The 14854-nt window shown below is 33.5% G+C and overlaps 1 protein-coding gene across 3 annotated transcripts in view; it reads left to right on the top strand.

Annotated features, from left to right (window-relative positions):
- Positions 1-14854, top strand: part of LOC127437404 (talin-2-like) — a 229738-nt gene that overhangs the window by 104174 nt on the left and 110710 nt on the right. For 2 of the 3 annotated variants that reach the window (XM_051692258.1, XM_051692259.1), the window contains exons 9-10: positions 3526-3630; positions 13143-13298. In XM_051692258.1, coding sequence (XP_051548218.1) covers positions 3526-3630; positions 13143-13298 — 261 coding nt within the window. Of the gene's footprint in view, positions 1-3525; positions 3631-11629; positions 11905-13142; positions 13299-14854 lie in introns of those variants that run through there. The other variant, XM_051692260.1, reaches the window with a different exon arrangement.

Below are 14854 nucleotides of genomic sequence, written 5' to 3'. Positions count from 1 at the left end.
CCAGTCACGTTTTAGAGACAGACATCACCTGTCAATCAACTCTAGACCACGCATGCACATTAGCTGTACAAGCCGAGAAAATTGCATTTTTTAGCGTAATATGAGGTAATGAATCATAATTTATGATACCAGTATTGTCAGATTTTATTGCTGATTTGAAATATGTTCTTTGATCGTAATTTTGACCAACTGTGTTTTGAGATTTTGGTCTTTCTCCATTCAAGTAGATAGGAGCTGCACTGGCATGACTGGAAATAGCCTACCGAGAGCGTTCCAAAGATGGCTGACAATGGACTGACTTTCTAGAAAGACTTTGATTGAACCCAGAATATTCCTTTAATCCTGATAACAAAATAATTCCAAAATTAATTATCACTTGATTAAAAGTGCAAGAGAATGAGTTTTATGAACTTGCAACTAGCTTTCTGAAGAGCAATGAAGGTCTCAACATGTACCTCTGATACTGTAGCATGTTTCTTAGAGTGGGTGTGACCTAGTGTTTAAAAAATCTCAGCTGGTAACTGAAAGGTTCTAGGGTCAGGAAAGGGAAAGCCATGAACTTTGATTTTAGGAAACAGGATGTGAACCCTTAAATTTACCTAGATATTTTGCATAAATTGTAAGGAATGATATTTGTGCCACTAGGACTTGAATTTGAAACTTAGTACTTGCATTTGAATATGTTTACTTGAAATTGAATTTGCAGTTTTCCACTTGAATTACATTAGACTTGAAATTCAGATGTATTTGGTGAAAATTCAGATTACATTTTTTAGCATACTGATTCAGGTTACAACATTTCAGATTCAGGTTTTATATTCCGATTCGGGTAAATTGGACGAAGTAATTTTGTAACCAGTGTCAGTATATTGAAAATTTGAGTCTGAATTTTATGATCTGAATTGGAAACACATACATTTAAATTTTAAATTTGATGTAATTCAAGTTTTAAACTGCATATTCAAGTCCTAAAATTCAAGTCAAAAGTCCTAGCACAAATATCATTCCATAAAATTGGTCATAATATCTGATCATCAACTAAGTCACAACAAGAGATAAAGTGTATGCTTAATATACAAACAATGATACATTTTCATGTATTGAATACATTTTGTAAACATTCACAACACGTTTGCATGAAAATGTATCATTGTCTGCAGAGGTGGGTAGAGTAGCCAAAAACTTTACTCAAGTAAAAATACAATTACTTAGAATTACTCAAGTAGAAGTAAAAGTAATAATGTTATAAATTATTCGAGTAGGAGTAAGAAAGTATCCAATAAAAAGAATACTCAAGTAGTGAGTAACTAGTTACTTTCACATATAACGTAATGGTTGTTTTCTCTCTTATATTCCAGTACATGATACACATTTAACATGCATTACAGAATGATTAATAATAATAATACTATTAATATTATTGTTAATAATGGAAATTGTCATCATTCACCACCATGTTGTTCCAAACCCATATGACTTCTTTCTTCCATGCATCAAATTAAAGGGATAGTTCACCAAAAAATTGAAATGCTCTCATTTTCTCACCCTCATGCCATCCCAGATGTGTATGACTTTCTGTCTTCTGCAGAACACAAATTAAGATTTTTAGAAGAATATCTCAGCTCTGTTGGTCCATACAATGCAAGTGAATGGTGACCAGAACTTTGAAGCTCCAAAAAGCACATAGAGGCAGCATAAATGTAATTTATACGACTCCAGTGATTTTCAGAAGCAATGTGATAGGTGTGGGTGAGAAACATACATTTATATAACTTTATAATATATAAAGTCCTTTTTTTTACTATTAATTGTCCTCCCTTCCCAGTAGGTGGCGATATGCGCAAATAATTTAATCGCCAAAAACACAAGAAGAAGAATGTAAAAGTGGTGATTTATTAGTAAAAGTGGATTTAAATTTTGATCTGTTTCTCGCCCACACTTATCATATCCATTCTGAAGACATAGATTGAACCAGTGTCATTTGAATTCCTTTAGAGCTGAGATATTCTAAAAATCTGTGTTCAGCAGAAGAAGAAAAAAACATCTGGGATGGCATGAGGGTGAGTAAATGATGCGAGAATTTTCAATTTTGGAAAAATTATTTCTATAAGGAGATGTTATACAGAATGCTAACCTTAATCATTAGTTACTTTCACTGCATGTTTTTTCCCCCCTCCATATTTTGAAAGGGAATGGTGGCTGAGACTGTCAGTTCCTAACATTCTGTCAAACATCTTTTGGGTTCCACAGAATACAGAAAGTTTCACAGGGTTGGAAGAACATGAGGGTGGGGAAATGATGATATATAATTAATTAAAGGCTGAACTGTCACTTTAAGGATGCTTCTCAGATTTGGACGAATCTGTCAGTTAGAAGAGACGTTTGGAAACAGTTTTCTAGTAATTATTATGGTGAAAAATGTCACAGTTCCAAGTTGTATGTAATGTTTAATAATACACTGAAGCAAGATCATGCTTTATTCATGACTTCTGTTGTTATTTCACAGCTTTTTACGTCCTGTGTCAGTGATGGTCCAGCATTGTCAGTGTCGAAAGAATTTGGATAATTTAATAAAACAAATCTTCCCACATCTGTCAAAAGCTGTGCCTTGCACATGCAGAAATGGTCACAATCGCAATAGGTAGGGCAAAACATTTGCACTTAACGTGGATGTTTACAAGGATTTATACAGTAGGCACTGATATGTTGCAGCGCTGATATAAAAATGCAAACTTAGAAACTGAGGTCATAAGAGCCCACAGTTACAGATTCACGCTGAAAATGAATGAGTATCACCATGACACAGACAATCCCACATTGTCACAATCTTTAAAACGTACCTCACCGTGTTTTCTTTAGTTGGAGCTGCAATTTTAATCATGAAATATATCCTTGTCTTGATGTAAAATGAAGGCATTGTGTGGAGTGAAGAAATGTTTGCACGCTTGCAGCTGTAGTGTTGACCATGACTCGAGTGACAGCGTGCAGCTGTGAAGTTCCGCTGTCTTAAGAGTCCCAATCAAAAAATCTCAATGAATTACGCATTTATTAACACTTATTAAATTAAAACCAGTAATGTAACGACAGGAACGCTACCCATTGTAACGAAGTAAAAGTACAAATTTTCATCAGAAATTTACTTGAGTAAGAGTGAAAAGTACCCACCATGAAACATACTCATAAAGTAAATTTTTTCCAAAAAGTTACTCAAGTAAATGTAACCGAGTAAATGTAGCGTGTTACTACCCACCTCTGATTGTCTGTAAGTTGTTTAAGTGGACTCTGTTTGTCTATTATGACTATTATGATGATAATCCAGGTAAATTCACCACATAGTCTTTTTTTTTTTTTCTGCAACCGTATCATCCATTGAGAAAATCACTCAATCACAGATTATCCCTGCAGTATTTTTCCATTAATAACTTTACTAAGTGTTCCTATTATAAGTTTAATAAGACCATATGGATCAAGTGTATGCTAAATGACTTGAAAATTACAAACATTGACATCTAATCCTCCCAACAGGACCACAAAAGCTGCGGTGAGATGACGGAAATTGAGGCAAAGGTGAAGTATGTGAAGCTTGCCAGGTCCTTACGCACATACGGGGTGTCATTTTTCCTGGTCAAGGTAAGTTGTACTGTAAGATTCTGTGCTTTTGTGTCATGAAGAGACATCAATTCAGTTGTTTGTTACAGGAGCTTTGTGTCTGTGAGAGACAACAGATATTAGTACACTAAAGCAGTGAAAAGAGTGTTCAGTAATTCATTTTTAACACTCAGAGAACACAAGTGTGGACAGATTCAAAGTAATGTACAAATCACTGGACCACAGATTCAACACCCCTCTGTTTAACAGGGTATGTTCTTGCTGACAATTACAGAGAGAAAATTCTCTGTCTCGCAACAACTCTGTCAGAGTATTTTACTGTCAGTGTAGTTTTGTTCTGTCCACATTGGTGGAAGAATTTAGACATTGAAGAACACTTAACAGAACCACATGTCAAAAATCATTCAGTTCCAATATATATAATAAGAACCACTTCTCGGTTTCCAACCCTATTGTCTATGTGTGTGTGGGTGTGTTCAAGTATGCGTGGAGGCAAAAGCAATCAAATTTGTCTCTCAGAATCATATTGCACCTGTCGGTGTGCTCCTCGCCCTTCCCTTCTGATCTGTGAGATTAAAAGTTAGGCGCTCGCCTTCCTGTTTCCCTGCTGGTCTGACATGGGCTTGAAAGTGTAGTGCTTTGTAGGTTTAAGAGACAGTCTTTTTAAGCATAACTAAAAACCTAACCTACATTGTGAGCAAAATTAATAACTGCTTTTATTACACAAGGCCTATAGTTAACAGATGGCCACTGAAAGAGCCACATTGCATAACATACTGAACCTTTTTTAACTGCAGGGTTGTCAAACTCATAGTTAAGTGTTTTGGTAATTATAAAGAATTATGAAGGTATTAATAATGCCATATAATACACCTTGTAAGTACTTGTGAATAATTGTAACCACAGTTAATGCATTATAATTACCTTTTGATATTTACACCTTTTAAAGTGAATGATTAAAAAAAAACATTGTCAACACCAACTTTTATGTGTTATATCATGTTATATTACATTTTCATGTGATAAAATATAATTAGCTCTGTCCATCGATTAAGAATTACATATGTAATTAATCACATATAAAAATATTTGCTGTGAAAGCCCCTCAACAATAATTCAATATATGATTAAATATTTATAAATTGTAATATTTAATAATTATAAATAAAATGTTAATTATAAATAGAATCATTCAGATAATTAAAATGCATTGCATTATTGTGGCGGACGAGTAAGTCATTGATAAGACAATACAAGCATTGTCTTTAGAAGACAATAAAGTGTTTATTTTCATATTATTGAACATAAGCTTGTCATTGGCCTTCGGTCCACAGCAATCCATTTTGCAATTTATGTCATCAATCTGTCCTGTTTATTATAAGGGCTTCCTAAAGACACGTCAATGGACACAAGAGTAAGAGTGAAGCTTTTGGAACGTCTCACTTTGGTTGCATCGCTGTGTCAAGTTAAACATAGTTTGAAACTTAGAAAAACACATTTCGAGATCCCTGCATTCGGAATTTCACTCTATCCAGCTGTGTTTAAATGCGGGGGGGTGGGGGGGGTAGGGTAACCCCCCGGAAGGCCAAGTCTCACAAGAGTCTCATTCGCTGTAACTAAGATTAGGTTTAGGGGTAGGGTTAGGTTTTGGAAGGGTTGGGGAGTAACGAAATACATGTAACGGGATTACGTATTTAAAATATAAAATATAAGTAACTGTATTCCACTACAGTTACTATTTAAATCATTGGTAATTAGAATACAGTTACACTCAAAAAGTATTTTGATATCTGAAGAGATTACTTCGCATTTTATTGTCATTTGTTTCATTTAATATTTAGTCCTTTCAGATGGAAAACATTTATACATAGAAATGATGCGATCCAAAGTGCATTTGAACAGCGGTGAAACACTTTCTTATGATGTGTTACATTCATACGAGCAGACAGAGGAGTACGTTTGGAGCAGAAGAAATAGAAATAAACCTTGTGTAAATTGTCAGCTTTACGCTAAGCTAAAATGCTATTTCTAGCCATTTTACATGCACATGTGGCACGATAAAAAAAAAATTTCTTTAAAGAAAATTCACGTTGGATCATAATTTCTTTTTTCTAGTAAGAACTTTGATATTAGGGCAAAAATCGTATTCTTGATAATTTTTGTATTGTTTTCCTGTAAAAATATCTAAAAATCCTTAAAACAAGATCAGTTTGATTTATCTTGTTTTAGAAACAACACTGCATAAGATATTTCGGTTTTTCAGAGAATGTATTTTTAACGTGTATTTTGTCTTACTGTACTGGCAGAGTTTTTATAGTCAAAACAAGTGAAAAAAAATCTACCAGTGCTGAAGAAGTAATCCAAAGTATTTAGAATATGTTATTGACCTTGAGTAATCTATCGGAATACGTTACAAATTACATTTTACAGCATGTATTCTGTAGTGGAAAACATTTCAAAAGTAACCCTCCCAACCCTGGGTGTAGGTGTAGGGTTTCTGTGGGACTCCAAAAAAGCACAATGAACACAGTTTGTGAATGATGCATGCTACTCTCTCAAGACTTTGGGTAACTGAGGGGTTACCTTTTAGACTGTGAGTTGCCTATACAGCTGGAGTTTCGCATACTGCCCCCTGCTGAAAACAGGTGGTACTTTAAGTTTGAATTGCTCCGATGGTAGGAATATTACTGAGCCCCTTTGAGGACAGAGCGGGATTTTATTTTTCCTGAAATAGTTTGTGTTCCCTCGTAATAAGTTTTGAGTGCCCTCACAGTAGTTTGCATTCCCTCGCAATAGTTTGTGTTCCCTCGCAATAGTTTGCGTTCCCTCACAATAAGTATTGAGTGCCCTCGCAATGAGGTTTGCATTCCCTCGCAGTAGTTTGTGTTCACTAGCAATAAGTATTGTGTTCCCTCGCAATATTTACATTCCCTCGCATTAAGTTTTGCATTCCTTTGCAATGATTTTTGTTCTCTCACAATAGTTTGCATTCCCTCACAATAAGTTTTGCGTTCTCTCGCAATAGTTTGCGTTCCCGCGCAATAAGTTTTGCATTCCCTCACAAAAATTTACCATGGTTTTACTACAGTAACTATATTTTATCCTTGATATTCGTAGTGAAACCATAGTAATAATACAGTAAAAGAAAACAATGGTAATAAACATCATAATTTTGTGGTTACTACTGTATGGTTTTACCACTAATACTATACAGTAGTTTAACCATGGCTTTTGGAATAAAAACAAAGTAAACACCAGATTAACTATAGTTAATCTAAAACCATGGTTACTATATGGATACAGTATACTGTATTAAAACCACAGTTTCTACCAAAAAAAATAAAAAATAAATAAATATGGTTACTACTGTAGATTAACCATGGTTAATCCTGTTGTTACTATGGTTTTACTACAAATATTTTAACCATGGTATTTGTAGTAAAACCATAGTAACTACAAAATTATGATTGTTTTTGTTTTCCTGTTTTATTACCAGTAGTGGAATGAGTACTGCTAATGAAGAAATAATTCACTTGAGAACTAGTAGAAGTGCTGAGAAATATTATGACTCAAGTAAGAGTAAATAAGTAGTTTGCTGAAAAACTACTCAAGTAATTACATTACTTTATGAAAATCATATTATATATAGTATATATGCTTCCATTTTTAGAACACAGACATTTTTGTTCTTGAAAGAAATTGATGCTTCCTTTCACCAAGGATGCATTAAACTGATCAAAAATACCGCCAAAATTATTAAATGCAAATTATTATTACATTTTAAATAATTGTTTTAAGTGGTATTTATTCCATTTTTTCTTTACCCATGATGGCAAACATATACTGTGTCACCTATTCCTTACAAAAGCATTCTAAAGTGCTAATTTGGTATTCAAGAAAATGTTCTTATTATTAGAACAATTGAAAATGGTTGCGCTACCATGCGGAAATCACAATACAGTGTTTGTTTGTTTTTTTCCCCATTTGCTGAGGTATTGAGTTCTTATAAGTTGCTTTACATTTGCAAGTCAAATTTTGGTTTTAAAAATAGGCAAAAAGAAACACATTGAAATTCTGTTTTCTTCTAAAGACTATACTTTTATGATTCCATGAATTATTGTTTTGAAAAAATAATTTCTAAACAGGATAGAGAGGGAAGTGGATGGCTAGCTGCACAACAAAAAGACAAGTAACAGACTTCTCACAGGTCCTAAACTAGCAGCTTCTAAATGCCAAAGACCTGCATTGCTGCAAGATAATTCTTGGACAAACAGAACAGTTTAAGAATACAATATTTATTTAAATAGAAATAGCCATTTGTAACTAACTAAATGTCTCTAAATCATCTCTAAGCTACATAATGTGCATTGCGACTGAAACACATTCCTACTTCAGGGTTATTCTCATTCACGTATGTCCAAGTATTTTGGCTATTAAGAGGAACTTTATCATCTATGATATTGCAGCAATTATCCAGATATGGAATGAGATTATTAAGCAAACTGTTATCAACTCCTACATGCCAACTGAATAAAATAAGGCAAAAAATAAACATTTCACACAGTGTTGAGTGAGAGAGATGGTTGATTCAAACACTAAAAGTGGTTGTTCTGTATATATATTATTGTATTATAGTTGTAATAATAAAGTCTTATTTTAATTTTGGTTGTTTAACATATTGAAATATTATTATTAAGTAAATTGTAGCATTTGGTTACATTATGTTTTGTGATTTCTCATATCTTTTTTTATATAACATCCATCACTTGCGCACTTTTGGCCTCTAGCGGGTGAGGCTTTTCAGACAGATAAAAAGCAGCACAAGTACAGTACAGCACCGTGAGTGAGAGTGTTACCTGCTAGGACGGTTTATATTGAACAAGAGGGGCGAACGGTTACAGAATTTAACTTGGGAGTACAATACCGAACTGATGCGGATTGATAGAAGCGGAGAGCCCATCTGTGCGTGCGATGGTGCAAGGAACCGGACGGCAGGGGAAAAAATTATGTTCAGTAAAAAGTCAAAAGCAGATCACAATGTATGTAATTGTAACTATATCAGATATTTTTAATAAAACATGGGAACTTGTTGCATGGGCATTTTTTGCCTCCATATTTCGAATTTCGGGGATATTTTTGTAAATTTCGGTGGCATTTTTGCCCCGAGTCCCTGTTAATTTCTGACACTATTGGCATTATATCTTTCTAAGGTATATAAAAAGTTTGTTTTAAACATATAGTAGCAAGTAAACAAGATATCCCCACATATATGTCAAACAACATTGTGTTAATGTTTGGCACATTGCCTATCTTAAAAAGAAGTGAAGTTTGATCAGTGGTTAAACATGTTCAGACCGTTCCCTCGTACCTGAATGAACGGCTCCTTTCCAGAATAAAATGAAATATGCAGAAAATCACAGCATTACAGTTCTCGTATAGTGACAGGGCAGAAAGTCTTGAAGAAACTAGAGAAGAGAGGACATCGGCGGCAGTTTATGCAAGCTGCTGTGCTCAAGATGCTGTGCCCTGTGGGCGTCCGTCGTGCTGTGCACAGCGCGTTTTAGTTTATATACAGATTTAGTGCTTATAACTTTCTTCTCCCCAAAAATTCAGAAATATTATGTATTTTTTGTACTTCGTGGTAAAAAATAACTGTAGCAAAGTTGAATACTTCATTTTTAATCAAGTCAAGTAAAAATACTATTTATACTTAAAAAGTAGAAAAATGTGAAAAACTTTACTCAATTACTGTAACGAGAGTAGTAATTTGTTACTTTCCTCCTCTGATTATTACTATTTTTCACTACGAATATCATGGTTAAAATATGGCTAAAGTAAAACCATGGTAAATTTATTACAAGGGCACGCAAAACTTATTGCGAGGACACGCAAACTATTGTGAGGGAACGCAAAACTTATTGTGAGGGAACGCAAACTATTGTGAGGGCACGCAAAACCTATTGCGAGGACACACAAACTATTGTGAGGGCACGCAAAACTTATTGCAAGGCAACGCAAACAGTTGCGAGGGAACGCAAAACTATTTCTGAAAAAAAAAAAGGGCTCCATAGAATATTCCTTATTACAGTTTGGGGACATGATTAATTGCTTTATTTTTATTTATTTTTGTATTAGTTTTTTTTTTTTTTATATATATACAGTATATATATCATTAATTGCACTAAATTAACCTGTTAAATCAAAAGTAGTAATAAAATAACAATATGTAATATAAAGCTTTATGAAAACCTTTTAATACATTAAAATCAAAATGAAATCAAAACTGACCCTATTTACTTTCTTAATATACTTTCCTGGACTTATTGTGCACGATACATCAATGCGTGTTATTCCCAAAGAAACCAAAATTTGTCTCCGTATCTATCAAAATGACTCAATGTAGAGACCACTTTTCATGAACCAATCAATTCCTGATGGTTAAAATAAAGTCCCATCCTACAGTTTTTCATGGTGAGTATCCTGTCTCTGAGATACATCACACTATGGAACTAAAATGGTTTGTGTGTACTGTTTGATGAAGAATACTTCTATAATGCATTATAAATACAGTCTTAATAGAAGGTTGTTGTTTTTTTTTTTTTTTTTTTTCTGGTAAGGTTTATATTTTAGGACTGTTAAGCATTTTTACTTTGTTTAGCAGGGAAAGATTTATAAGCTGCTCACTCAAGGATCAGTTTCAGGTCATTAGCAGTATGTTGCTAAGTGCCGAGTTTTAAATTTACAGCACTTAAAAATAGATTGCACTGCTTTGACTGCGAAAAAGCACCATCCCTGACTGATGGGGACAATTATACAATGAACATCTTTTTAAAAAATCTATTTTTCCTCGCAGTAAATAAATATTACCCTTGAAAAGGGAGGCCATTTGAACATAATTACCGTGAACAATATGAGCAGGTTTTGCAGTGAGGTAAGCCATTATTTATAACATGCACTTATCACAACTTATGTTTGACCTTCAGGTGAAAACAATAGCCGAGGAATGTACAGGGAAAAAGGTCATTTTAAAATGTTCAGCGTTTTATTATTATATATTTGTGTGGCGGTCCGAACCTCCTGGCTGGATGCCATCTGCACTGTGTGCCAGCTGCACTGCCTGATTCACTCTGTTAGCTTTGCACATGCAACCCTGATCAACCAGACGGAAAGAAGATGGATTCATTAAGTAAATCACAATTTGCATATGATTTGTTCCCACACCTCTTTAGTATTCCTCAGTCTATCTTTTATAATGAGTGTAGCACAAAAAATAAATTGCAACAACAAAATAAATAAAAATATAATAATAATTTTAATGGTTTAAGTACCAAAATGTGTATAAGGTCTTTAGAGACCCGAGGTATGTAAGAGTATTGGGTTTTTTCTGCACTTCCATAAATTATATTTTTTATGATTATTTCAAATCTATTTAAGTTTACTATCACAGGATATATATTTCTCGTTTATTACAAGAGAAATGAGTACTATATTTATACAAATAAATACTGTATCACACTGATGCTCTGTGCAACAACGTATTACCAACAGTGGTGAAATATCACTATCCCATATGCATGTACACATACATATTATACATGTTATTTCTTACTCAAGGTGGTGCTGATGTTTCAGTGATTGATTTGATTTACATTTGACATTGCTAGCTGATGTAGAAACAACATTGAATAAACTATAGCAAGTGTAACACATGAACAGTATAATATGACTATTACCATTTGGGTGTACTACTGAAATAATGTAAGTTGTGCATCTATTTAGACTCAATAAGTGCCTGAGAAAATGCATGTGTAATTTATGTGTAGCTTATGTGTATATTATGTGTTTTGTGTTTGAAATGTAATCTCATGAAATTTCAGTGTGAAAGTCATGAATCCTGTTCTAGATTTGTCCTGATTTGTTGCATTATATGTTTGATTTATGAAACTAAAACATCAAAATATATTTTATTTTATTATTTTCTAATTGTCTTGAAAATATTTTGAGAATTTGACACTATCTGGGCATTTTGTACATCCATTTTTGATAGATATAAGTGCCGGGTCTCTAAAGACCCAAATATGTAAGAGTGTTTGGGAAAATTGCCATGCATTTAAGGGTTAAATGTGCATGCATTAATATTATTACTGCATTATGTACTTTTTTACTTACAGTATAATAGTGAAAAGTATGCAAATATCTACTTATTTAACCAGACAGTCAGTAAAAGTGTGGTCACAATAAATTTTGTGTTTTATTCATATGCATGCAAATGCGGGAAAGGGAAAGCTTTCGCAAGTATGTGAAGAACTTTCAGCTTTCGTTGTGTACCAATGTTTAAGTTTCGTGCACTTAGACCTGCAAATTCTTATAATGAAAATACATTGATCAATAGAGGATTTGGTTGAATATAAAACATTCAAGAATGTCTCAATTTTAGCAGAATCACAGCTTATACAAATTTTACTCACCCTCAAGTCATCCCAGATATGTATGACTTTCTTTCTTCTGCAGAATAAAAATATTTTTTTAAAGAATATTTCAGCTCTGTTGGTTCATACAATGCAAGCGAATGGTGACCAAAACTTTGAAGCTCCAAAAGCACATAAATGCAATCCATAAGACTCTAGTTGTTTAATCCATGTCTTATAAAGTGATGTTAGGTGAGGGTTAAAAAAAAACAAAAATCAATATTTAAGTCCTTTTTTACTATAAATCTTCACTTTCACATTCTTTTGTTTTTTTGGTGATATTCTTTGTGCGTATCGCCACCTACTGGTCGGGGCTGGTTAAAGGTGGAGATTTATAGTAAAAAGGACTTAAATATTGATTTGTTTCTCACCCAGACCTATCATATCACATCTGAAGATATAGATTTAACCACTGGAGTCTTATGGGTTACTTTTATGCTGCCTTTGTGCTTTTTGGAGCTTCAAAGTTTTAGTCACCATTCACTTGCATTGAATAGACCAACAGAGATGAAATATTCTTTGTTTGTGTTCAGCAGAATAAAGAAAGTCATGCACATCTGGGATGGCATGAGAGTGAGGAAATGAAGGAATTTTCATTTTTGAGTGACTATTCCTTTAAGAATTAAAGTGAAATATGAAAAATAACGAAGAATAAAAGAATACAAACAATATTAAAAAGAGAAGCTGGAGTAGATATTTTAATATTTTGAATTTGTTATTCACTGTCATTTATAATGTATTGTTGTTCAAAACAACACATGGTATGTTACAGTATATTCTGTTGCGCATTTTCTTGTTTAGTCCAAAATAATTTCACGTTCTTAAACTATCGCTTAAAAATGTTTGAATTGTGTCTGTCCTTTCATTCTGCAATGAACGTGGTAGAGAGAAATAAAAATCAAAAAAGGCATGTGTGCAAGGTGACACTTTTTTCAACATGATTAATGAGTAAAACAAATTAAGCAAACATATAAATACAGAAATGAAGTCAGCAATCAGCATCTCATTGTATATTTCAGCACTCACCACACAATAAACAAATGGCCATGTGTTATTTTTAAACAGGAAAAGATGAAAAGCAAGAATAAGCTGGTTCCACGTCTACTGGGCATTACCAAAGAGTCAGTGATGCGGGTGGATGAGAAGACCAAAGAAGTGGTGCAGGAGTGGCCACTCACCACTGTAAAGAGATGGGCGGCCTCCCCCAAGAGCTTCACGTTGGTATGCTCCATTATTCATTTAAAATGAATCACAGGATGTTTGCTTTGTTCCTTTGGCTCTACATTCACTGTATCTACCTTTGGTTTACATTTTTAAGTGTGGTTGATGTCTTCCAATACTCCTCTTAATGTAAGTTTCAGATATAATGTTTTTAATTAAAATCTATAGGAGTTTTAATGCAAAGGAATTATGACTATAAAATAATTTTTGATTATAGTAACCAGCATGATTCCAACTTAATCAGCTCTTTGAAGGCTTGAAAATAGCACAACAGGGGGCAGAGGCCAAAGAAATTAAAGTTTGCTTCCTGGAATGTGTCATGTCCATTTACCATTATGATATTAAATAAAAATATTTAAAAAAAAAAAGCACATTGCCACTCTTAGTGTTAGAAATTAACTTTTTATTAAGGGGGAAAATGTGCTCCTAAAATAAACTTAATATAAAACAGTTTGTCATAAATGATGTCAAATACTTCAATTGAATCAATTCAAATAAATTCTCAATCTGAGCATATTATGGATGTTACCTATAAAATCAAATCAACGTCAAATACAAAAGTGGCCATGATGCATAAAATATCAACACAATTAGCACATTGCTAGAATACATTTAAAGGTGCACTAAGTAATTTATTTCCTCATTAAAAAAGCTGTACAATTAAGAAATTAATTGTAATTTGGAACATATTTAGGAAATCATGATCACTCACATTAAAATGAAGACTCCATTTATATTAGTAGCCTTATAAAAGCTGTTTTATTCTTCATGGAGAGGGATCACACATGGGGGCTGCCATGTTAGAATCACATGACCAGCCAAATACGACTCGTTTAATCTCAGTAACCATCCTGTTATTTGACACTTTCACTCATTGATTAAAGTAATCATGGCTGACTGTGAATTGTGAATTTTTTACATTGCCATCAGTAACTAAAAACTATTGCGTTTGAATGTTGCTGCATCCAGGCCACTAGGTGTCAGTGTAAATATAAGATGACATGTGCACCTTTAATTTGCCAATCTCTATGATAGATGTTAGACAGCTATCTACTGTCTACCATCACAGCAGATAGCCAAGTAATTGTCTCATGTTTCATAAGGTTGTTGGGAGTGTTTTCTTCACATTTATGATTATCAGAGCCAATTTAATTTTTATTTTATGTATTTTGTTCCTCAAAAAACACTTCAAATTAGCTGTGCATTCAACAACACTCCCTCAAATACAGATATTTGACACAGACTGGTTACTGTGCTGTCTGCTAAGGCACTGAACCTACAACTAGCTATAGAATACAATGAATGAAAAGAATGAAACACTATAATATTATATAATGAAACGTATCAAATGTTTGACTACAAATCAGAGGAACTCACTAAAGGGGCATTTGTTGCCCCCACATTGAAAACTGCCGCATTTTTGTCACTTTCTAGAGTTTTTTTGCCCTGGACCGTGGTTACCATCTGCTTTATAAGTTTATATTGTGCTGCCATTGTAAAACAATGTAATTATAGCTGTAACAACATGAGTTTTCCTTGATATGATGTCCTTGTCT

This window comes from Myxocyprinus asiaticus, chromosome 48 (genome assembly GCF_019703515.2).
Source record: "Myxocyprinus asiaticus isolate MX2 ecotype Aquarium Trade chromosome 48, UBuf_Myxa_2, whole genome shotgun sequence".
NCBI lineage: Eukaryota > Metazoa > Chordata > Actinopteri > Cypriniformes > Catostomidae > Myxocyprinus > Myxocyprinus asiaticus.
Note: the sequence above shows the minus strand (reverse complement) of the source record. Positions and strands in the feature narration are given on the sequence as shown.